Genomic DNA, 23,888 nt, shown 5'->3' on the forward strand with positions numbered 1-23,888 from the left:
TGGCACCTCAAGAGGTTCCCTCGTTAGACTCAAAATTCTTTAAAGTGTTCAAAAAAGTTTTTATAGAAATTTTCTGATTTTCTATTAAGATTTTAACCCATTATTTTTGATATAGGTTGCATGACACTCTTTCAAAATTCCTATAAATCATGACCCAAGTTTGGACTCGAAATTCCTCAAAAGTGCTCGAAAAAAAGTTTTGATAGAAATTCTCAATTTTCTGTCGAAATTTTAACCCATTTTGACCGTTTGCACGACACATTTTTCGAAAATCCTGTAAATCATAATATTCCAATTTTGAGCTCGAAATCCATGAAAATTGTTCAAAAAATATTTTCGTGGAAAAATTTGAATTTCTCGCGAAAATTCGCCTCATTTTGATAGGTCGCAAAGGACATTGAAAATTAATCGTTTTTTTGCAAATTAAATACATTTGTGTCCGCCTGGAAATCGCCCTAATTGCGGAGGCGTTTCTAAAAGTTGATGCAAGAAATCCTGTCTACCTATCTATGCACAAAGTGTTCAAAAAATCACAAAACTGAGAAATTCGAATTCACAGAGAACTATTTTTGGATGGAAATGTAAAATAATAAAAATTGCCTTCAACGAAATCAATAGGTAAATTGAGTAAACTGATTTCAAAAATGCTTGGATTTCAAGAAGAGCCTCAAGTTCTAATGAAATACTCAGCTATTCATGCTTTAAGATACAATTATTCATTTATTATTTGAACTTTTCAAAAAAAAAAAAAAAAAAAAAAAATGTTTCATGATTATCATTTTTTGGACATCCTGTTGATCCGTGAGGACTTGAATCAACTCGCTGTAGTGTAGGAAGATACCAACAGATACTTTACATACGGCATTATGGACCTGCTCGTTATCATTTTAATATTCAAATACCTCCATATCTCATTTAACAAACAGCTCATTCATTATTACTCTTCATTTTTCAAAAATTGGATTTATTTCCAGCAAAAGAAACTTGAGAGGGGAGACGTCATTTTCTCAACAAAAATTGGAATAAAAATGTCGAGCTGGATGTAAAAATTGGAGGATCCAATTTCTTTCAATCTTCGAGACGACATCATCATTTCGAAAAGAATATTGCATTCTTTTTTATCGAAAACTATTATTTACGATTACGACACCGAATTATCAATTCTCGCTGAAATACTGATTTATCAAGCGTCGAATCGAAATCCTTTGATGCAATTAATGTTTGCACTAGGCCATTCACTTTTTCAACGAAGATCCAACTTGTTACTTCGAAAAATGTTTACGATCAAATATCAACGTTAAGTCAATTTAAGAAAGTTGCGAAAATCACCAAGCATACTTACATGTTTTCATTTAATCTCGAATCGAATCACTCTAGTCTCTAATCTAATAAATTGAGTAAATGTATGTTTTCTTTACAGATTACACCTCGGAACATTTACTGAAACCTGACAAGACAAGCAAAACGTTAATTAACACTCGTAACAAAATTTATTTCTCAATATTTAAATGATAAGCTACGCTCCTATTGTTTTTTCTTGAAGGATAAAAAATAAATGTTTTAAAAAACGATGTAATTTATTTTTATGAAATATTTATATGAAACTCGAATTCATTTCATTTACTCTCGTACCATTTCTTTAACGAAACATTAGGTAGAATCTTCTGCTTATATTTATTAACCATAGAGTTGAATTGTTTTTCGTTGAAATCTCTCTTCGCTTTTCGTTTGATCTGAAATAAAATTAATTAATTAATTAATTAGTAATAAAAATATCTGTGCAATTTGTGATTTTATGACTAAGTAGAGTATCCTTTTATTTTCAAAACGAGATAAGTTCATCGTAAACTCGTATTTTTTTTCAATAGAAGAAAAAAGTACTTCTAATTAATTTTGGAAATAAAAAATTCAAATATCGACGATCAACTCACTTTAGGATCGCGTTTCTTTTCTTTTCTAGTTTGCAAAATTTGTTTCTGTCTTCTATTATCCTTTTTAGCTTCTCTGACGATTCCCGTATGTATTTCTCGTTGAGATTGAATTTTTCTTTTCGAAGGTAACTTTGTGTGACCAGGATGTGATTCCATTCCGGCAAACGTAGGAACATTATCACTCCTATAACGTCTTTTCTTCGATTGAAATTTAGGTTTTTGTTCCTCTTTCGTATTAGGTTTCTTCGATTCCGGACACAAAGGATTATTTAGTTTGCTTTTTTCAGCACGTCTCTTTTTAATCGTATGCACAGCACGGTTTTCTATAGAGAAAGCGACGACAGGTCTCTAGAAAATGAAAACAGATTTAGAATAATGGAGACAAATCGCGAGTGATGTAATCAAATGAGCATCGATATACCTTATTTGTATGGAAAACATTTGGATTATTGTTTACTGTTCGTAGAGCTGTTAAAGCATGTTCGTGTTCGGTGTATGATACAAATCCGTATCCTTTAGATATTGGTTTACCGTCTTTATCCAGTTGTCTAAGATTTCGCATAACTTTAGCCTGAAATAAAACATCGAATGAGATATTTAAAAATTGAAAGAAACCATTGAAAACTGAACTGTTGGAAATCCTGCCGTACCTCGATGATTTTAGATTTCGGTGGCGAATGTTTTTTAAACAACGTTCGTAGCTTTTTATCGTCGTATTGCAATGGTAAATTATGAATTATTAATCTAGTTCTAGAGATAAACATGTTCAAGTCTCTCAGCATATTACTCTTCCACATTTCTAGTTCTAGACGTTTTTTCATATCACCCATAGAAACACCTTTGGCCGCTGAAGTACCAGCTATCACAACTGTAAAGAACACAGCTTCGTTAACATTTCGTACGTGGTGAATTATTTTCAATACCTTGATTAATTTTCTAACCTCCTTCTTTAACTAAATATAGATTCCGATTGTCTTTTTTCTTATCCGGATGTCTATCTCTTTTATCCAATAAATCTTTTTTATCGAGGGCAGGCAATGGTTCCATCGTACATCCTTTAAATTTCAATTCCGAACCGGCATTCAGACATTTCTCAGCATTACTGGTATCCTGTCAACATAAAACACTAATAATAGTGCGACAGAAATTTACAAATATGCAATTTTCAAAAAAAGCCACGTACTTTGAATTTAACAAAAGCAGTTCCTCTAGAATGTTCAGTCAGCGGATCCATACACACAGCAGCGAAATAAACGGGACCAATTTTTTCGGTGATGAAAGCTCGTAATTCGTCATTAGTAACGTCGAAGGGGACATTTTTCAAAAACACGGTTTTTCCTTCGTTAATATCGTGAGAAGGTTTTGGACGAGGTTTTTCGCTAATTACAGAATCTTCGTTTTTGATCGAAATATAATCTTCGTTATCGATACTTCCTTCAGATTCGGATTCATCGTCACTATCTTTATCTACTTCATCGTCACTATCTTCATCTGCTTCATCCTTGATACTGGTTTCAGATTCTGGTTCACTTTTGATACTTTCATCATCATCAGAGTGTTCTTCTGCGAGAGGTTCTTCATCATTGGGTTCGTCTTTTACTTCAGTTTTAGGTGCTTTGGAAGATATTTTCGGTTTGGCAAATTTATCCTTTGGTACAGCCCAATCAACAACGATGACTCTACCTGTAAAGATTGTACGAAATTATGGAAAATTCATAGATCACAAATTTGTATCATAAGGAATCGTACCTTGAAGAGGTTTTCCACTCGTGTAGTGAATAGCTTTAGCTGCGCTCTGTTTGCGAGCAAATTGCACGAAACCACAACCGACCAATTTGCCATCGGGTTTCTTTAGTAAATTCACATCTTGTATTTCACCGTACGATGAGAAATGCTCTTTCAATGCTTCTTCTGAGATCTAGAGTTGAAAATATAAAAATGTACAAGGTGAAATCAATGAATTGGAAGACTAAATAGATAGTAAACGTGATCTTGTTACGAACCGAGAAAGGAAGATTTCGAATAATCAAACGACCCTTCTTAGGGTTTGGTGGTTTCTTCTGTGCTTTGGATTCCTTGGATTTGAACTTAATCTTTCGTACTTTAGTCATAATAGCTTATAATGAACACTATTTCAATCAAAAATATGTAAATTTTACTCTTTCCATTTCTGTATTTTTATAAAAACGGAAGAAAACACGAACGACTGATTAAAAATCTTCACGTGCTAAAAAAAGACGTTGCCAAATCGTGCATTTTCGACTACTTGACGTGTAGGTTCATACCTACCTTTAACAAGGATACAGTTTGCGTGAATGCGTCATAGAACCCAACCAAAACACTCGAATATTTTGCTGATTTCAGCATATTTTCTGCTCTGCCTGTTAGTTCTGAACTTCTGATAGTTCTGATTCAGCAAATTATTGATCAATTCATTGTTCATTCATTTTTCATGACAAATTTCCGGTGTTTTTTAATAATTAGTAATTAATTAGACGAATCTTAATTCTTATTTCATTGAAAAATGCATTATTCTTAGTTCGTTTACTTCTTCTGGTACCTATCGATTTTATTCCAAGTTGTAAACTGTAAAGTCGAAAAGTAAACGAACGTCGGATTTGTGCCAGGGTTTTCTCGTAAATTCCATACCCTCTTTTAAAATCAGGAAAAGCCATTAGTTGAGATGAATAATTTATCAGCCTTTCTGCTCGGCTTTTGCGAGCATTTCCTTCAATTAGTAACATGTTATTCACTACTCGATAAGAATTTTACAATTTAATGGATTCAATGTCAAGCTGAAGTGTTTATGGTTTTAAAAAGTATCGTGACCATTTCAGCATTATCACTTTCAGCCTTTCAGGTTCCACGTGCCAATATTCTAATTAAAGATGGACTTCGACGATAAATATATGTAGGTACTTAAAATTGAAACGAATATATTTGATTGATGGACTTCGACGATAAATATATGTAGGTACTTAAAATTGAAACGAATATATTTGATTGATATTATAAGTAATACATGAAGGAAGCGAAGCACAGCACAATAAACAGAAGTGACAGTCTAGTCATGACAATATCGACTACATCCAAACATATTGAAAACACACTTCAGTAAAATTTATCACTACAAAATGTTTTGTGCCGTGCACATTAAACATTGCGGATAATCTTTTATCACAATCACGCAAATATACAATTCAACGACGACGTCAAGTAGGTAGTATAACTACAAAAATACAAAAAAAAAAGAACGAAACAAAAAAATTTAAAAAAGAAATAAATAAATAATATCAAAAGAAAATAAATAATATAACATCACAAATAGATAATTATTAATGATTAATGAAAAGTGGTGACGACTGCGCACGTTTTAAATTTAAAATACTACCGGTGTATAAAATTGATTTTAAAAAAATGGTGTTATTGCTATAGTAGCAATTTATCAACACATCACATTCATTTTGAATCCAACAACATGGAGTTCAAACATTTTGGCACATATTCGTCAAAAATAAATAATGAACAAGGACAAGAATCGTACTTAGAATAAAAAATTACACGCAATTAACGAATAAAATACTGAACAGCGAATGCTTTTTTTTTTTTTGATATGGTTCATAGGTCCTTCAAACCAATGTATAATACATAGGTATTTTTATTTTTCATTCTATGAAAAGGTGGGAATAACATGATTTTGATTTAGAGAACTTGAAATGTGACTGAGACGGAATTCGTAACAAGTAAGTAATAAACGATAAAAATATACTGGGCAGCTGTAGTATGCAGCTATAGACACACATACGTTGGTAAAGTAGACATTAAAAATAGGTACAACTTATGTACTTATCTGGACAATAATATTCGAATAAATTAAATTTTCATCATTCTATTAAAAAATGACTTGACCAGGTAACTTCGTTATTAATCATTCAGTGCTTAGATTATCTATAGCACTTGAAGTAGACATTTTAAGCGTAGTAAATATTCTTCTTGAATTTTTTATACTCTTGAAAACGTTGAACAGCGTATCTAAATAAAATCATAAATCATTTATATTAAAGCCAACGAAGACGTAGGTAGTAATAATAAAATTAATAAATTAAGCTAACGTCGTATAATATGATAGCTAAAATACGTACTCTAGATAATCAAAGTCAATAAAAGAATGATGTAATTGCACTAGAGACCACATAGACCATAGAAAATGGGCGATTGGGAAAAATCTGCAAACATCCAGGTACAACTGGTTTAAACGTTCTTCACTGAAGGAAACTCCGTTCTCTGAATACTCTTTTAAGTATTTTCTTAACCAATCCAGTTGGAATTCTTCCGATGGATATAACGTACAATCGAACTCGGATACGCCTAATTTAACACAAGTAAAATTTAATCTTAGAATTTACGATACGTAATAAAGGCCACGTTCCTATAGACTCGCGAATTTCGCAACAGTATAAATCAAACCTAGCCTAAGACAATATGTAGGGTTGCGAATGTCAATAGCGTGCTTCGAAGTCATTACGAGAAATTATTTTCATATTTACTTTGGTTGTTTTGAATTTTACTCGCGGAAATATTAAGCAAAAAATAAAAAATAAAATGAAAAAGTTTAAGATAGGTAGGTAAACTACGTCAAATTTCACCTTAACCTTGTCCGCGTGTTTAAATATCATTTTGATCGAATGACAATTATTAAATGAAATGATCGATCTAAGCTTGCAACTTAACCTATATCATCCAATAGACTGGAATTTCTAACGTACCGGCAAATTCGGCGAAATGATTAGCAATATCGAAAGCCTGATAATTATAACCAGCGTATTCGTAATCGATAAAAGTGACTGAATTATTACGATGTATAATATTAGCCAATAATAAATCATTATGACAGAACACCACCGGATTACTGACGTTTTCTAATGTCCTCTTTAATTCTTCTAGTTCCTCTTTTAGGAAACTCTTACCGCCGGGGAAATTTTTACTAAATCTGAAATCACAATGTCAAATCAATCAGCGCCGCGCCGTTATATAATATTATCGTTGAATTATACGAATTAATGCGGCGGTCTTTTTTTTTTCATTTCATCCTTGTTTCGTTTAACCAACCGTAATTGTTTATCAGTGCTCGAATACTGGTCTGGTATAAGATCGATGAAACATTTACATTTGTCCCACACGAGCGGTATCTTTGGCACGTTCGAGTCATAACTCAGCTTATGCATTTTTGCTAACATGGTTGCCACTAGTGGATAGATTGATGCATCTTTGCAGCTAGTTACGTTTAATACGTCGCCAGGAATGTAGCTGTACACCATGCCATTGTCGAACGTAGCAAATAGCTTCGGGGCGTAGCCTTTGCTACTCATAAGCTGAAAAAAATTAATCAAATTTTAGTTATCTAGAAAAATTTTGATTCCAGATCAAAAATATCAGCTAGGTATAAAGGCATGTTTATAGAATGGACCACCCCTCCTTCCCCTGTTCAAAATTCAACAGAGCTGAAACCTCTCGAATTATTTTTTTTCGATTAATCCCCGTCCTTCACTGCTCTAATAAATTTGTGTAAGTGGCCATACTACTGCACTTTTGTCGACGAAGAAGTATGAGAAACCCTAACAAATACTTTGAAACGAGAAAAAAGGAAAAAAATTTCTTTATTATGCTTCTTCTTCTTGCTGCCTTATAAGTATATACTTGATGAGTTACGCAATAATTGTATTTTTTTATTACCAAGAATACAGATATCTAACAAGCATTATGACTGAGTCTGAGATAATAAAATGTATGTCTAGGTTTTCAATGTTGATTATCGTCGTGTGCAATAAAATAATAGATTTACCTATTGTTAATGCTTTGTTTCGTTAACGACGAACCACAACTATTCTTATCAAATTTATTAGAGCTGAAATCTGAAAACAAACTGATGAAATAAATACCTAGATATTGTAAATTTTCCCGAATCAAGTTCATCTTGTTGTCTTAGGCACACAGACCCTCAACCAATTCCATTATGCAAAAATAATTTAAACCTGATCCAAAAAATAGGTAGATAGGTATTTTTTCCAAGTTCCCAAATTTTGGACCAGCCATGTGGGCACCCAACAATGGAAGTTTCCGAACCGAAAAAAATTTGGGGCGAAAGAAAACCCAATTTAAAAAAATATGAAAAAATATCCAATCATCCAAACTTGCTGGGTCTCAAAGTTTGCCTATCTTTGAAATTGAGGACCTGAAGGAGGAGGGGGTCATTCCACGTATGTACAATCAGTCCAGTTCTAGGTTTAGGTACTCCAATTTCGCTCAACATTTTTTCAATAGGTTCCTTATACTAGGAAAGCAGGGAACTCGCTATTATTGGGTACCTAACATATTTTTTGGGGCAGGTTAGGCAAGTTTTTTTATTTAGAAATTAAAATTTCTCGTTATTTCTCAGCACTGCTGAAACTCGGAGAAAATCTGTTCGAGGCGTTTCAAACTTCAAAGTCAATTGAAAGAAGTTTCTAAAATATTTTTCAAAGAGCTCAAAAGTTCAAAGTTGAATTTTTTTTGAAAGCTCAATTTTCAAAAGATTGTCAACTTTCAGAGCAATAATCTAAAAATGTGAAAAAATCCAGAAATCATACATTTTTAAAACACTTGACTACTCATTTATAAATACATATACATTTTTCGAAATGGGATTCACAAAATCATGGGGCACAGGGCCCCAAAATGGTGTTCAAAATGTAAAAAAAAAAGTTGAACAAAATGGAATATCATTTCATGGTCCCTCAAATTTCTTCAAAATTGAAAAAACTCATGTTGCATTAGTTGGATAATATAATTTATGAACTTTTGGGAGCGCTGAATACGAATATGAGTTTATTTTATTTTTATGATTTGACTCATCCAACTAGCCATATTATTGGTCCTCCAAAATTTACAGAAAACTGATGTCAGTGCTCCCAATACAGCTCAAAAAAGTAAGTCTAACCAAAAATTAACTAAAATTGCAAAAAAAAATCACAAAAAACTCTGAGCGTTTAATTTGAAAATGTAAAAAAAGGACTTTTTGGCGACCACTGAAAAAAAATTATACTTTTTCCAAATTTTAACACCAACACGAGAAATGAGGTCATTTCGCAACTTTTTGGTCACACAGCAAGACTTTTTTTTGGCAATTTCTGACATTAAGTGAGAATTTTTGAAAATTTATATCAAAAAAAGGTAATTTTACTTTACAAAAAGCAGTTTTTTTTTTTTAGAATTTTTTGGTAAGAAATCGAGTCTTTTAAACAATAATTGCTGGAGAAAAATTGAGATTTTTAAAAATTTTTGGCGAAAAATATTTTTTAGTAACTTATGCTAAAAAAGTGAAACTTTGCAATTGTTATCAGCAGGGCTCGGATTTTTATGCTGGAGCATATTTTTTGAATGAATGAATGAATGAAATAATTTATTTTATGCATAGGGGATAGGGAATTTTGCAATTATCTCCACGATTCAAGAAATTTCAAGTAAAATGAGTCTAATTCGTTAGAGCATATTTTGGCATAGGTATTTCACCATAAAAGCATATTAAAGCATATTTTGACATTTTTTAGGGAATATTTTGCATTTTTAGAGCATATTTTACGTTTTTTAGTGGTTTTTAAGGAATATTTTGGTCATTTTCAAATTTTTGCATCAAATTAGTACGTATTTGGCTATTTTTCATTTTACTCCGCAAAATTTGTGAAACTTACAATAGTTCACTCGTACCTACTTATTTTTTTTGTTCATTTTTATTCCTTCAATAATGGAATTGGAATTACCTTTTCGTGATTTTAAAACGCTCTGTTTTGCATTTTTGTTCGTGAATTTTTGGTATTACACAACAATATTACTAAAATTGTATAGAAATTGATTTTTCCTGTAAAACAATGCCCATATCGATAGGGAATATTTTTACTTTTTAGAGCATATTTTGGCATTTTTTAGGGAATATTTAAGCGCATATTTTGGGTTTTTTAGAGAAAGAATATCCGAGCCCTGGTTATCAGCAAAAAAAGTGAACGTTTCAGGATTTTGTCATTTTTAAGTAAAAGCAAGATTTTTCAGCAATTTAATAAAAAGCGAGAATTTTTGTCAAGTGAAATTTTTTTACAACTTTTCTCGAAAAAGTGAGTCTTTTTTTCAATTATTGGCAACAAATTTATTTTTTTGATGAAAGTTGACAAAAAGCAATACTTTAAAAATTATGTCAAAAAGTCATAAGGCTTTTTGGCTATTTCTGGTAACATAGTGAGATTTTTGTCAATTTTTTGGGGGAAAAATGAGACTTTTAAGATTAAGTGTCGTGAAGAAGGATGTTTTGGAAGACCAATGGGGGGGGGGAGGTGTGGAATCGTCGAATTAAAAAAAGTGATTTGATATTCGTTTTCAGTGCCGGCATCTCAATTGAATTTTGAAAAAAAAAAGAATTTAAGGAACATTTTTCACCAAAAAAATGACTAAAAAAGGACCTTAATTGCTTCAAAATTTTAAAACTCGAATGATAATTGAATCGGTGGGTGCAGAAAGGGAACAAGTCCATTTTCGCACTTTTCAGGAATAACAAAAAACTGATTCATTTGAAAATCAAAAATTTTTGGTAAACATGCTTAAGGTCATTGAGAGAGCACCCCAAGACACAATTTTTAGCACTGTTTGGAAAAAAAATATTCACATGCGCCGGCGCTGTTGCTGCCTAAACAAATGGGACTTGGACCCTTTCTGCACCCAATCGACAAAATTTTTTTTGAAATTGCTCGGGCACGAATGGGGCTTGATTCTACATCTAAGTACATCATTTAGACTGCTATCTCGTTTAAATTGACCAAAAACCCCTTGAGTTCTGAGACTTTTTGCCGAAGTTGTTAATTTTTTCATCATTTTTCAGTTCAGAGATTAACTTAAATTTCAAAAAATGGTCTTCTCAAAAATGTTAGTTATGTTTCAAGGAATTAAAAAATTTTTACAAAAAAGTCATAAATGCGGATCCGCCCTTTTTCTGCGCCCAAATACCACTTTCCCGTCAGTTTTGCGGAAATCTGACATCACCAGTCGATCCGCCGTACTTTGAAACCCCTATATCCGTGAAAAAAAAAATTTCCAAAAATGTGTCTTGTTCCCTTTCTGCACCCACCGATTCAATTGTTTTTTAAATTCAAAATCAAAAAAGAACAATTTGCTCGGGCAAAAGCTCTCGAAAATGAGTATTTCGAGAGGAATAAAAACGATGTTTTCTGATGTGATGAATGAAGGAGTTTATTATTGTTCGCTTCAAAATTTTAAAATTTCAATTTTGATTTTTGAAAAAAGTTTCAACTTGGAAAAAAAGCAAACGAGGACTTGAATAATCAATGAGTAATGGTACAAAAAACAAAACATAAAATACAAAGGTTGTCCGGAAACAACTGAGACTGGTGCTCGCGTTTAAACACGCTTTGAGCTAGCGACTTCGTTACTATCTCATTCGAAAGCTCATCAAATTCTCTATAAAATGGTATAATAATTTTTTTTCCCGTGTCGCGTGAAAAAAAATTACGGCGTTTCGCGCGCAAGCAGTTGGGTTCCACCCTCCAAGTTTTTATCAGTAAAAAAAAACAATGCTCAAAAAACGTTTATTATTGGCATAATTATAGCTTTTCCAAATAGTTGCAGTTATTGATACACAGCATTCATCTGGTAATCCATTTATCAAAAAAATTTTGAAAATTTGTCAGTTTGAGCGTTTTGAAAAACTTTTAGCATGCACTGACGACTTTATCATCTTCACTAAACTGTTTACCTCAAAGGAAATGTTTCAGCATCGGAAACAACAAATAATCGCACGGGGATGAACCCAGTGAATATTGTGGATGTGGCATAATGGTTATTTTGAACTTTCCCAAGAAATTTGAGATGAGAATAGCAGTATGCGGTCAAGCGTTAACGAAACTGAAAAAAACACTGAAAAAACTGACAAATTTTTATCACTACACCGAACGCGCTTCGCCGTTGCTCCCTAAATAATGCAGCTAGAACCATGTAATTTTAGTATGTTATGGAGGAAATAATCCTCTATTGATCTGTTTTTCAATTTTATCGATAGACTACGTGGTTCGTGAATCACAGCTGATTGAAAAAAGTTGGAGGGTGGCAACTAACTGGTCGCGCGGGAAACGCTGTAATTTTTTTTCACGCGACAGGGGAAAAAAATTTATTATACCATTTTGTAGAGAATTTGATGAGCTTTCGAATGAGATACTAACGAAGTCGCTAGCTCAAAGGGTGTTCAAATGCGAGCACCAGTCTCAGTTGTTTCCGGACAACCTTTGTAGTAAAAAACAAAACCAAAAAAAAAAAAAAAAAAAATAGAAAAAAATTTCATCGCTCTTACTTTATGAGTATCCTCGTCAAAAATACAAAACATCGTCGCTAGGCTATTCTACTGCATTTTTTTTTCAACTTTTAGGAAATTTTTTCTCTTTTTTATAGGTTCAACTATAATGTTTTTTAAGGCGAGGAAAAATCATGAAAATAAGGACTTAAAAAGTACATTCTTGGAAAAAAGGAATTTTTTTAAGGACCAACATTGAAAAAAAGAAGTTCCTTATAAAAAGGACCAATTGAGATACCAGTCAGTGCTTTCAAAAATGCATGAAACAATAGATATATCACGCGATTCATGATGACCTTTTTTCTACTTTTTGATCTTAACTTCAAAAGTCTGTACCCCCCTTCCCCACTCCCCAATTTTTGGAATCCTTAAAAAAAATTCAGCTGAACATACGTATTTTTTTTTTAAAATTGATGATTTCTTGATTTTACTCACATTTTAAAATTATAGCACCGAAATTTGAGAAGCTTTTGAAGATTGAATTTTCAAAAAAGCTCATCTTTGAACATTAAAACTGTTGGAAAGTATTTTCGAAATCACAATCTCGTCTCAAATCTCAGGCAGATAGACTGTAAAATTGGGTAGGGCATTACTTCGAGAAATTTCAAAAAAAATATACCCCACCTCACTTCAACAAATCATCAAAATATTTTTTTACGATTTTTGCTCAACTTGCAAATTGAAGGGGCTGTGGACAGATTTCGAGAAAAAACCACAGTTTTAAAAATTCACCCCCCTCCCTAAATATAACATTCAAGAGTGAACAAACTTTGTTACTACAATTTTTTGTCTAGGATTGAAATTTAAAAAAAATATGGTGCCTACACTTTGAAGATAAAAATTTTTTTTAAATTTTTGTAATCGTTCTAATTTCAAAAATTTGGTCGAATATAATATTTTCAAACCCCAGATTCTCAGTTCACCTCCAATTGGAATTTTACCCCCAAAAAATCTCAACTGCTGCCACTACTTCTCCACCAAATTCGAAATTGGCAACACGTTCAAATGAATTTTTTGTTTGACCCATCAAGAGTTTTGTCGCCTGATACCAGCTGGTGTAACCAAATGAGGAAAGAGAACACTTTAAAAATAAAATAACGATGATTAGACTATTCTACCACTGCATTAGCATTCCTTCAGAAAAAAAAAAAAAAAAAAAAAAATGGAAATTCGCTCAAGAAATTTCACGATTCTCACTTCAGAAAAAATACATATAGGTAGATAAATGTTTTCGTATTTAATGCTTTTAAAAAATTGAAAATCGTTCGCGAAAACTCATTTATTTGATTGCACATACGTAGCAATGAATAATGACGTGGGTTATTTGTATAGCTCGACGTTTTTGCATAAATTGCATATGTAGGTATACCAAGAAACACCTTCGAAGTAGCACAACAATTATTACGTGTGCAATATATAGGCAGACTCGTATAATTCGCGTATACGAATGAATTATAGGTACCTATACAGAAATTAGATAAAACCATTCTCCAAAATAATATTCTTTCAGACTTTGAATTTTTCGAATTTGCTGAATTTTCCAAAATAAGGCTGAGTTATACAATTTTCAAAATCGAATTACCTATTCGAGTAAAGTACCTAGAGACATATAGGCTACAATAATATTCCAACTCGCGAGAATATCGTATTTATTTTCGAATCGATAAGTAATTAATCGCGGTTTATTACACGATTGTGATTTATTACACACAGCCCCACTTGTTAGTGTAATGATTTGCTGCCTTATTATGCATGATTTTGCCCCTCGAAATCCATATAGAGGGCTTCGATAACTAAATTCCATAATAATTTTATTGTTTGCGAATAGTAAGTAAGTACATAGGTATTATAAGCATTTATGATAGGAAAAATTATATCTACTCGTATCACAAAAGAGTAAAGCAGTCTTAAGCTAGCTGGATTTAAAGCTACGAAGAGTAATATTTTTTATCGTTTCTTATCGTTTTTCGACTTGAAGAACTAAAAAATACGTAGAACTTTTTTTTAGAGAAAAACCAGAGTGAAAATTTTGGTTTGGTTGATTTTTGCTCCCTCTTCTTTTCAGCTCCCAATTTAAAAAGAGAAAATGAACCCTACCAACATACTGCTCGATTTTCAAACTAACATAAAAAGAAATCCACGAGACAATATTTTCCAACTCTTTGCTCCTAATTTTTCAACTACAGTGAAAATGACCAAACACAACATATTTTAAAATAAAAATACTGCTTTCAAGTTTACAAATATTCTAATATATTTTGCCATCGATCGCAATACTTACTATAAATTTTCATACTTTTTTTCATCGGATTAAATGAATACATACGCGAAAAATTGAAGCAATTTTAAAAGAATTAGTTCTGTTTTGTTTCATACACGCGAGACATTTATTGATCGAATGAAATCAAAAGGCAATGCGTTCTTTTTTTGGCAATGTTTTCGATTCGTTATCAATTATCATCATCAAAATGAATTCATTACCTACTATAAATTATGAGTCACACGAAACGAGGTAGTTTCTGAATAATATTTGTTGATTAAGTGAAGTTGCCACTGATTGATTCGTCATTACAAAAAAAAAAAAAAAAAAGTGGATGTCTTAAAAAGTAGATGAAAAGATTGTGCATATTGCACTAATGAAAAATTAAGCTCCTAATTTTCATGCTTTAAACTTGATTGAAGCTTGAGAATGCCATCAATAATACCAATCCATACAGAGCTCTAACAACCAATACCGAAAATACCAAAATAGTACTGCACCATCTCACCCTGGAGACACTTTCAATTAAAAATAGAGTAGCTCGACAAATAGCTCTATTTTGGAATAATTACCAAAGGGAATTCTCGACTGACAGGTTTTTAATGTCGAGATCCTACTTGGGTTTGCGCCATATTAGATTAAATCGTTTAAATTTACGCGATTACACGTTGAAGTTGTGTAATTAACAAGCCGAACAAAGCGATTAATCACGATAGAGAAAAAAAATTTCCCTAATCATTATACTACATACTACAGGATACCTTCACATTTTGTTTTGGAAATTAATGGGAACGCGTTTTTGGCACGTTTAACGCAGACAAGTTTCATTGAATTGGAGTACTATGTTTACGTTTTTTCGACGTTCTTTTTTTTTTTTGAATTACGCAAACTACGTCAGAGTATACAGAACAGACCTATTGTTAAGGAAAAACAAACAAATTCCGTAAACGATGATAAACGTCGATATGGGTCAGTAGAAAACATCAATGTAAAATATGTTGATCGATTCAATAAGTCTATACAAAGATAATACATATTTTGTCATTACGTAGCGAAAGAAAAACCGGAATTACTACTCGGGTGGTTTTACGTTTACGCGCCATTTTACGCAAAATGATGGATTTTAATTAAAATTTGTAATTACCCTACGCAGCGTGAGCTCAAACTAAACGTAATTTACGTAGCAGTGATTAATTTTTCGAGTAATTTTAGACGTTTTTTTACGTGGAAAATGTGATCGTACGAGTGTAGTGTAGGGTATCGAGCTACAACTTACTTTGAAATTTTGTACTTCGACGAGTCTATCGATGAATAGATCGGTTTTTTCGCCGTATACTCGAACGAGCATAATGTCATCGGGATCATTAAGGCAATAGCATCCGATTAGTTTATTTGTGATACCATCGGTAAAAACCTGCGAACAAGGTGTGAAACGAATTTTAAATGAGTATTTAAACACGTGATTAAGCTAAGAGGAAGAATACAAAGTAATTTACCTTGAATCGTACATCTTCAGCCTTCCAATCTAGACGAATATTTTTTATTATCTTTAACGCCGCTTTGGGCAAATGCGTATTGTCAATATGTATAGCGAAATGTTTCACTTCCATCATCCTACAACAAAGCAAGAATAAAATGTAATGGGTGATTTCCACCGTAACGTATCTATAAATTCGGTATCTCGGTACCTGAACCTTTGTAAATAGATTTAAGAAAATTGGCGATGATTTTTTTTCATTTATATTTCGATATATTTACCCCGAATTAGTCAATAAGTCTAAAACAAACGATATTCGGTCACGCGAGGGTACATACAAATTCTGAACCTACTCCAATGGTAATTTAATGAACACCCGCTACGAGCTTACGTTAGCGGTATCCTATTCATTGGAGCCGCAGTCGTCGGGTCAACATACGCTGGTGAATTTTTCCATATTGATTCAGATAAGCAATACGAAGAATGTGCATTCCATTATGCATTTATTAAGCGGTTTTTTAATCGCTTCGGTACGATAAATATTTATCTTTACGAAATGAATCGAGTATTGCTAAAAATGATCTTACTTTTATAAAAATATTGTTCGGTTTCTCAGTGATAAGCGTGATAACGGCGTCAACTTTACGAAACACTCGAACGATCTTTACGCTATTGTAATTGCAATTATTAATACAAATTAATCACTAAGTACCGGTGAACGTTTATTAGCAATTAAATAATGCACCAATCTGCAACTGTACGCAAATACGACTGATACAATGGAAACTGAAGTAAAAACTGAAATGAAAACCCAAGTGTTTATCAGCTCAGGTGTTTTTTACCTACGCTAACAACACCCTCCCTTCCAATTCAGAAGGGTGAGGAGAGGTGATGACGTAATATTCTTGATTCTCACAACCTTTTCCGTTTCATTTCATTTTTTCGCAAGAAAAACGAGTAATATAAAATATAATGCATTTTATTTATATAATTAATTCAATAAAAAATTAATTAAAATCATTTTATCTCGCTAAATTTACTTTTTCTGTGAAAAAATCGAATTGAAAAACTAGAGAATTCACAAATCAAAATATGGACACCAGGTATATTTTGTCGTTATCCAGTTTCTATTCGGATTTACACAACCTTATTCTTGTTTATTTTTCGTTTTTTTTTTTCAAAAGAACCGCCTGATTCCTGATTATTTGTGATTAGAAAAAAATTTAAAATTGTTCAATATGATTTTATTTCTCTTCTCATTATGTGTCCCGAAAAGTGATTAAAACGTTGAGAAAAATGAGTCAAAAAAGACCCGCAGCTTCTGGGGATGTTGATAAGCGAATTAAGCTTTCGGCAGAACAAAAGTATGTTGGTCTTGATTCTATTCAATATTGTCAATTATTTTTTGCTAATGAAAGAATTTGCACTGTGATTGTGTCTCAGGAAAGAAGAAGAAAATGTCGTCGGTCTAGCACCAGTTGTGCCTTCGTGCAGCAAAGATACAGAACTGGACACAATTAAACAAGTTGGTAATCTTGTGAAAATTCTCAATTATTTTATTTTTATTTTACTCATTCGTTTGTTTACGATGTACAGGAAAGGGACGCATTGAAAGGTAATTTAGAGGTGCTTGAGTTCGAGTACAAAAGGGCACTCGAACGAAATGAACGTCTGGAAGAAGATGAAAGGGTAATGAATTATACATGTGGGAAGATATTGTGATGATTTTCGATGTCGATCATTATTAACATAATTATTTGTGTGTTGGTAGAATAAAGATGGAATGCAGGCAAGAATTTTGGTTTTAGAAGAGCAGCTGCAAAATTATGAGGCAGAAAACTCGAATTTATTGAACGATGTGTGTAGAGTTGCAGACGACATGGTCAAATTAACAGAGGTAAGATTTTATCGGTGAATTATTCGCCATATCGTGTTATCAAACTAAAATCAGTTTTCTTTTATAGAAATGTAAAAGCTTAGAAGAGGCCGTCCAGAAAGCCGAAGCCGCCCGCAGTCTCTCCACTGCAAGTACGTGATTAGATTGTATTCGATCAGTTTTGCTACTTGAGTATTTTTAAACCAAACTGAGAAGTTGAATGAGAATGAGTTTTCATTTTATTCATGTTTCTCGTTTCATATCTTGCAATAATGATTTCAATTTGGAGTAACATATTGATACAATTAATTTATTTTCTCTTATTTTACAGCTAGTAATCCGATATCTTCTCCGGTAACGATTAGTGGTGCATTACCTTCGTGGCCTTTCGAAGTCATTCGCGATATGTTTAAAGCGACTAAAGTCGAATCGAACGAAGGCACCATTCTGAGAAAATTGGCATTAGATCACGGCGCTATTCGTTGTGTTCTTTCGTGTTTAGGAACTTATGCTCATTATGAGAAAACGTGTCCAACTGATTCCACAAATACGGTAAATCAAAGATTATAATTTTCATACGATGTTACAAAAATTATCGACGATTATTAATGAATCATTCCGCATTCGATTAATCTGCAGAATTCAACAGCAAGTTCTTCAAAAACCGCTCCAAAAAAACCTAGAGTCATTAAACCTGCAGCCAAATCAAAACAAGTTTGGGCTAAGGGGACCGGATTTGCAAGTGGGAGTACGTCCGGAAAATGGGATGTGAACCAAATGCTGAATAAACGACGTGTTGAAGAGGAAAATGTCGCCATACTTTTGGAGGTTTGTAATTATCAACAATTCTAAGTATGTAGATAAATGAAAATTATCTAAAGATGAATTAGCATAATAGTGTTGTACGTACATTTTGTTTTCTAGGTACTGGCATATTTTGTAAACTCGGACGACAAATTACGTGATAAACCATCTTTGATTTTGGAAGAAATGGATGATTTGAACCAGGATTTTGCGCCGGCCGATCAACTTCCATTACCTGCCGAATTTCTGAATTTGGTTGAAAATTCGTGCCTGATAGCAGTTTTGTCGTCATACCTTCGAAATGATTCGGGTATGTGGTGTAAAGTTTGATATTCGAGAAATTGCGTTAATGTACGATATTGAAGAAATTATGTGTGTTCTGTAGTTTTAGACATAGTTGGTCGAATACCTCTCTACCAGTCCATTTTGATGCTGTTAAGAGTGATCACTTTTCACCATCAAATGGTGAAACTTCTTTTTCCTACGTCGCCTGATGATCGTTCAATTGTTGATTTATTAAGAGGGATGGAACGTGGAATTGATGCATATTGGTCTACGTTAACGTAAGTAAATTTATTTTTAAATTATAATTGAAAATTATTTCAGAAAAAAAATGGGCCAAAAAGTGTAATCGATTGATTTATTTTTTGATAGTTAGTTACACTCCTTTTGATCTTTTTTAAAAACTTATCAACTATTCATTTGTTTTCGGTTTTTTTTTCACAGGAAAAATGAAGTAGCCTCGTCCAGTTCTGCAGATAAAGAACTCTCTGACTTTGTGTGTAATATGAGCACAACAAGTACAATTGTTGAGGTAATAAAAAGTGTTTTCAATTAAAGTAGATTTGGGAATTTCACATCACAAAATTAATTATTTCACTTGATATTGATTCTAATTGTGTGCTTGTGCTCAATTTTCAGATTATGGTCGCGAAAATGAATCCGCAAGCTCCTCCAAAAATCGAAGCTCCTGCCTCAATTGAAGACATTTATTTGCGTATCATGGCGGAATTGCAATTTGGTTGGTATCTAGTTCGGTATTCTTGATTGTTAGATTCTTTAAACACGTCTGTTTTGATTTTACTATTTTCAGAAAAGTGTGACGATTTATTCAATTTTTTGTTTTTTTTTCCACAGGATTTTATGATATGATTTCGGAAAGTTCCGACAGATTCAACGTCGCGTATCACTATGAGCGAATTTCCCGGGCCGATGAGAAGAAGAACACTCCGGCTCGGGTAAGGCATCTTGCGTTGGAAACTACTTCCCTTCGTACCACGTTGCCCCTCTCGTACAGCTCGTCCATATTTGTTAGACGTGACACTAATCGTCTGGATATGATGAAAGTAAGTGCCACCTTTTTCTGACCTTTTTCCTTTTCCAATCTTTGAATAAGTTTTTGCTAATTTTTTTTCAGGCACTAATAGTAGGTCCAGCGGAAACTCCATATTCGAATGGATGTTTTATTTTCGATATTTTTTTTCCGGCGAATTACCCTAATGGACCAATGCTGGTCAACTTGGAAACAACGGGCAGAGGCTCAATTAGGTTCAATCCTAACCTATACAATGACGGTAAAGTCTGCCTTAGCGTCCTCAACACGTGGACCGGTAGTCCCGAAGAAAGATGGAACGCGAAAACATCGAGCCTATTACAAGTGAGACAAACAACAAAGTTACTGGAGAAATAAAGCTCTCGCCTGGAAATTGTCGAATATTTCACAAATTATGTGTTTCCATCTATTTTCCAGGTTTTGGTGTCGATTCAGAGTTTAATTTTAGTACCGGATCCGTATTTTAACGAGCCGGGTTATCAAACTTCTCGTAATACCGTGCCCGGGCAACAAGAATCGCGAGCTTATAACGCGAGAATTATTCAAGCTACTGTACTATGGGCGATGCTAGAACAGCTGAGAAACCCATCTCCTGTTTTTAAAGAAGTAAGTGAAAGCAATATGTCTAAATATAGCATTTTCGTGCGAAATTTGTCCTAACAGCGCTTTGTTATCTCACTTGCAGATTATACAAACTCATTTTTACCTCAAACGTAACGAAATTCTAATGGAAATAAAAAAATGGATCGCGGAAATGGCTAATACCGATACCAGCGCTTTGAAGGTGAGTTATCGAATGATATGCCTTGCTATTAATCCGTAATCCCTTAATCCTTCCTGTCCTTTTTCCACTTCTTTTATATGTTTGAGAGTTTTTTTTAGTGGAAGCTTCAGAAATGGCTTTAAAATGGTCATATTTTCCGCATTGAGGGATGGGGGGGGGGAGAGAGAGAAAGGCTGGAATGAAATAATTACTCAAAGTGGTTCATTGTACTTGAAAAAATAGCTGTCTTATAAAAAATCGACGTAAAATTTGTTTTTTTTTCATATTTTTTTAAAATTTCAAAAATTTACCAAAAATCCAAAAACGAATTTGAGCAACTAAAATTTTAGTAACGAAGGTTTTAAAATATGCTATTTCGATCTAGATTGATTTCGTTCAAAGAGAAACGTGTCAGTTCAAATTGTTCTCTTGTGAGCTGAAGAGCTGAAGTTGAAAAGTTCAGCTTGTGATGAAAAACTCGAATTTTTAAAAAATTTTCCATTACAAAAAAGTCGATTTCGAAAATTTAATCTGTGTGTTTTTTCCGTTCACAGGCAAATGCCAAGCTTTTAATCAACGAATTCAGGAATCTACAGCGTCCTGAAGGAGTCGAAGAAAATGCTGTACTCGCATTCGTCGTGCCACCTGAGCTGGAGATATTACCGAATTAGGTAATTTTTTCTCGTTTTATTTTTAATATGTTTGTGTTTTCGTTTTTGTGCCTTTTTTAAAATATCGTGTCTTTTTTTATTCGTTAAGGTTCTCAGTCATGATATTTTTCACAGTTTTGTGTGTGTTTCTTATCGTTATGGTCATTTGTATTCACTCGATAAGGGTATTATTTTGTTAGTGAATTTTTTACAAGGTATCTAATCATTATTTTTAAGAATTACCTAGTTGTTTTAGTGAGTTAATCTGTATTTTACGAGTCCATATTTTAAACCCCATAACTTTAATCATTTTGGGTTACATGTTGTCAGAGTTATTTTGCGGCCATATGAGATCATTGAGATTCTCTTGTAAAAAAAGTCGAGGTTTTTTCATTTATCCGTAATGATTTCAATTGAAAAGTTCCTTAGTTCCTTAGGAGCTTTTTTGCTTAGCTGGAGTACTTTTCTCGCTTCAATCTCAGTATAATATTTTTGTATCGATATTTTGTATTTGTATCATGTAATTTTAAAACTTCATCGTTTTCATCTCTCAACTTAAATGTGTATTGGATTACTTATTTTCAAAGTTGATAGTTGTCGTTGTTTGGCTCTTTCGATTTTTACTGCGTGTTTCTAAGTTGAAGTTTTACGAATATAGTATTAATTTTATTCATTTGTGATGATCTAAATAATATTTTCTCCTATGTGGGCTGCGAATGATACAGCCAATAGATTAGTCAAATTGAAGCGTTGATTTGTAATTTATTCCTCCTAAACATTGTGATATTAGGTACGTTAGAATCTTTTTGTCCAATGAATACACCGGAGCATTACTGAGATTTTATGTGATGTAATCTCTAGTCCAGAATTCTGGCATGTGATCATTTTTTGTGATAAGCTTTTTCACGCTTCTCTCTCTCACTATTACAAGTTGGAAAATGTATTTTAAAGATAAGAAAATCAATTTTTTGAAATGTCCATGTCTTTCTTTGAACGTTTATTATTTTTTGAATATTATTTTTATATCGTTTTTATACGTATGATATTTGTCTCTCTCATTATTATATGTAAGTTGAAGAAAGTAGGTATTTTAAAGATAGAAAACTCCATTTTATTGGTACGAGTATATAGTAAGTATGTATTTCAATGTCTTCCTTTAAACGTTCATTATTTTTTTTAATTTTTTACATCGTTTTTATACGTACGATATTTGAAAGATTTTTTTTATTAAATATAATGAGTTGTGTCTCTTTCATTGATTTCCATTCTATTTCAAGTAATTTTTTCATAATTTTATTCGAACAATTTCGATAAATTTTCCCCTTAAAACAAACTGTTGCAGACTCAGAAGTAAATATTCTTATTTAATTAAAATTGTATCAGGTAGACATTTTAAGGTGTTTTGTTTACTTACATAAGAATAATGTTCGCAAGGTGTTTCCAATAAATTACGCCTACCAGTCTTGTTTCGGTTAAATTACGTCTATTATTACCCCTTTTCTTCCAAATATATATTGCGAATTTCGCCTAAACACGAAAAGGTATTTTTCGAATAAATTTTGAATGAGACTGAGCGTATCGTTTCGTTTTATTTTCTTGAAAAATTTAGATGACAGTTTTTTTTTTAAGTGCCAAAGTTTACTCGTTCGTCGTTTGTTATTTCAATTCATAGACTAAACATGCGTCGAAAGCTGTCCCAATTCTGTACAGATTTAATGAAAACCATCGGTATAAATATAGAAACTAATGAAGACAGTTCCAACATCGTCTGGAGATTCATCATTAGCTTCGGAATTGTATCATTGGCAGTTTTATCATGTTGCATGGTATCGATCACAAATATCAACTTTTTCTATAAATTTGTCACACCGATCCCGTACACTGCTGCTATTACCATCAACCTGAGCGGTATTTATTGTTTATACCATCATAGAAAAATAATCGTCGAGATATTCAAAGAAATGAATCTGAATTTTTATACTTATCCTGACGAAGAGTTTCTTCAAATCGATTACAAGTGGTATTTGCTGGAGAAAAATATCTACTTGTTGATTATAATCACTAGAATAATATCGTTTGGCACATATTTCACCATTTGCATACCCATGTTTGGAGAACTTGCATATTATGGTAGAATCAGAACGTTTATAGTTCCACAATGGATACCGTGGAGTATAGATAGTTTGCAATCGGAGTTATTTGTAATGTTGCTTCAATGTATCGAGGGGTTTTTTGGTATTTGTTTCAATTATGCTACCATAGTGTTCTTAATTATTATTATTACCGAGTTCATGAGGCAGTACCATAGACTGATAGTTGCTGTTTCGTCGCTTGAACATCGATCATTAGTACAAGTAACGAAAAGAGAATGCTTTCATCATATGCTAAGGGAAAATATCATTCATGGTAT

The 23,888-nt window shown here is 32.7% G+C and overlaps 3 protein-coding genes across 3 annotated transcripts; 1 reads left to right on the forward strand and 2 right to left on the reverse strand.

Moving 5' to 3' along the window:
- Positions 1 to 1,471: 1,471 nt before the first annotated feature.
- On the reverse strand, positions 1,472 to 4,145 carry LOC135835372 (RNA-binding protein 28). Its single transcript, XM_065349605.1, has 8 exons — positions 3,935 to 4,145; positions 3,681 to 3,849; positions 3,115 to 3,614; positions 2,873 to 3,041; positions 2,582 to 2,799; positions 2,353 to 2,502; positions 1,932 to 2,279; positions 1,472 to 1,733 (listed from the first exon to the last, which is right to left on the reverse strand). Exons 1-8 carry the CDS (start codon positions 4,040 to 4,042, stop codon positions 1,617 to 1,619), a joined length of 1,779 nt encoding a protein of 592 aa, XP_065205677.1. The 5' UTR covers positions 4,043 to 4,145; the 3' UTR covers positions 1,472 to 1,616.
- A 764-nt stretch (positions 4,146 to 4,909) lies between these two features.
- Positions 4,910 to 16,866, reverse strand: eas (ethanolamine kinase 1). Its single transcript, XM_065349610.1, has 7 exons — positions 16,640 to 16,866; positions 16,072 to 16,189; positions 15,852 to 15,989; positions 7,041 to 7,303; positions 6,698 to 6,921; positions 6,074 to 6,299; positions 4,910 to 5,963 (listed from the first exon to the last, which is right to left on the reverse strand). Exons 2-7 carry the CDS (start codon positions 16,186 to 16,188, stop codon positions 5,903 to 5,905), a joined length of 1,029 nt encoding a protein of 342 aa, XP_065205682.1. The 5' UTR covers position 16,189; positions 16,640 to 16,866; the 3' UTR covers positions 4,910 to 5,902.
- Positions 16,867 to 17,225: 359 nt separating this feature from the next.
- Positions 17,226 to 22,730, forward strand: LOC135835377 (baculoviral IAP repeat-containing protein 6-like). Its single transcript, XM_065349611.1, has 16 exons — positions 17,226 to 17,416; positions 17,496 to 17,577; positions 17,649 to 17,741; positions 17,824 to 17,949; positions 18,017 to 18,080; positions 18,260 to 18,480; positions 18,568 to 18,756; positions 18,853 to 19,042; positions 19,118 to 19,295; positions 19,459 to 19,546; positions 19,654 to 19,753; positions 19,870 to 20,078; positions 20,150 to 20,389; positions 20,483 to 20,671; positions 20,751 to 20,849; positions 21,383 to 22,730. The coding sequence occupies exons 1-16, from the start codon at positions 17,349 to 17,351 to the stop codon at positions 21,497 to 21,499; spliced, it is 2,253 nt and encodes a 750-aa protein (XP_065205683.1). The 5' UTR covers positions 17,226 to 17,348; the 3' UTR covers positions 21,500 to 22,730.
- The last annotated feature ends 1,158 nt before the right edge of the window (positions 22,731 to 23,888 follow it).

The sequence above is a fragment of the Planococcus citri genome, chromosome 2 (assembly GCF_950023065.1).
Source record: "Planococcus citri chromosome 2, ihPlaCitr1.1, whole genome shotgun sequence".
NCBI classification, from domain to species: Eukaryota; Metazoa; Arthropoda; class Insecta; order Hemiptera; family Pseudococcidae; genus Planococcus; species Planococcus citri.

Bases quoted from the DNA above. Each gene is read 5' to 3' on its own strand.
- LOC135835377 (XM_065349611.1), top strand. From the start codon at position 17,349: ATGAGTCAAAAAAGACCCGCAGCTTCTGGGGATGTTGATAAGCGAATT. The intron at 20,672-20,750 runs GTAAGTGAAAGC...TCTCACTTGCAG, and splicing joins CATCTCCTGTTTTTAAAGAA to ATTATACAAACTCATTTTTA. The intron at 20,850-21,382 runs GTGAGTTATCGA...TTCCGTTCACAG, and splicing joins CCGATACCAGCGCTTTGAAG to GCAAATGCCAAGCTTTTAAT.
- eas (XM_065349610.1), bottom strand. From the start codon at position 16,188: ATGATGGAAGTGAAACATTTCGCTATACATATTGACAATACGCATTTG. The intron at 15,990-16,071 runs GTAAATTACTTT...CCTTGTTCGCAG, and splicing joins CTGAAGATGTACGATTCAAG to GTTTTTACCGATGGTATCAC. The intron at 7,304-15,851 runs GTAAGTTGTAGC...AATTTTTTTCAG, and splicing joins TCGAAGTACAAAATTTCAAA to CTTATGAGTAGCAAAGGCTA.
- LOC135835372 (XM_065349605.1), bottom strand. From the start codon at position 4,042: ATGACTAAAGTACGAAAGATTAAGTTCAAATCCAAGGAATCCAAAGCA. The intron at 2,503-2,581 runs GTACGGCAGGAT...GTTTTATTTCAG, and splicing joins CGAAATCTAAAATCATCGAG to GCTAAAGTTATGCGAAATCT. The intron at 2,280-2,352 runs GTATATCGATGC...TTCATTTTCTAG, and splicing joins ATGTTTTCCATACAAATAAG to AGACCTGTCGTCGCTTTCTC.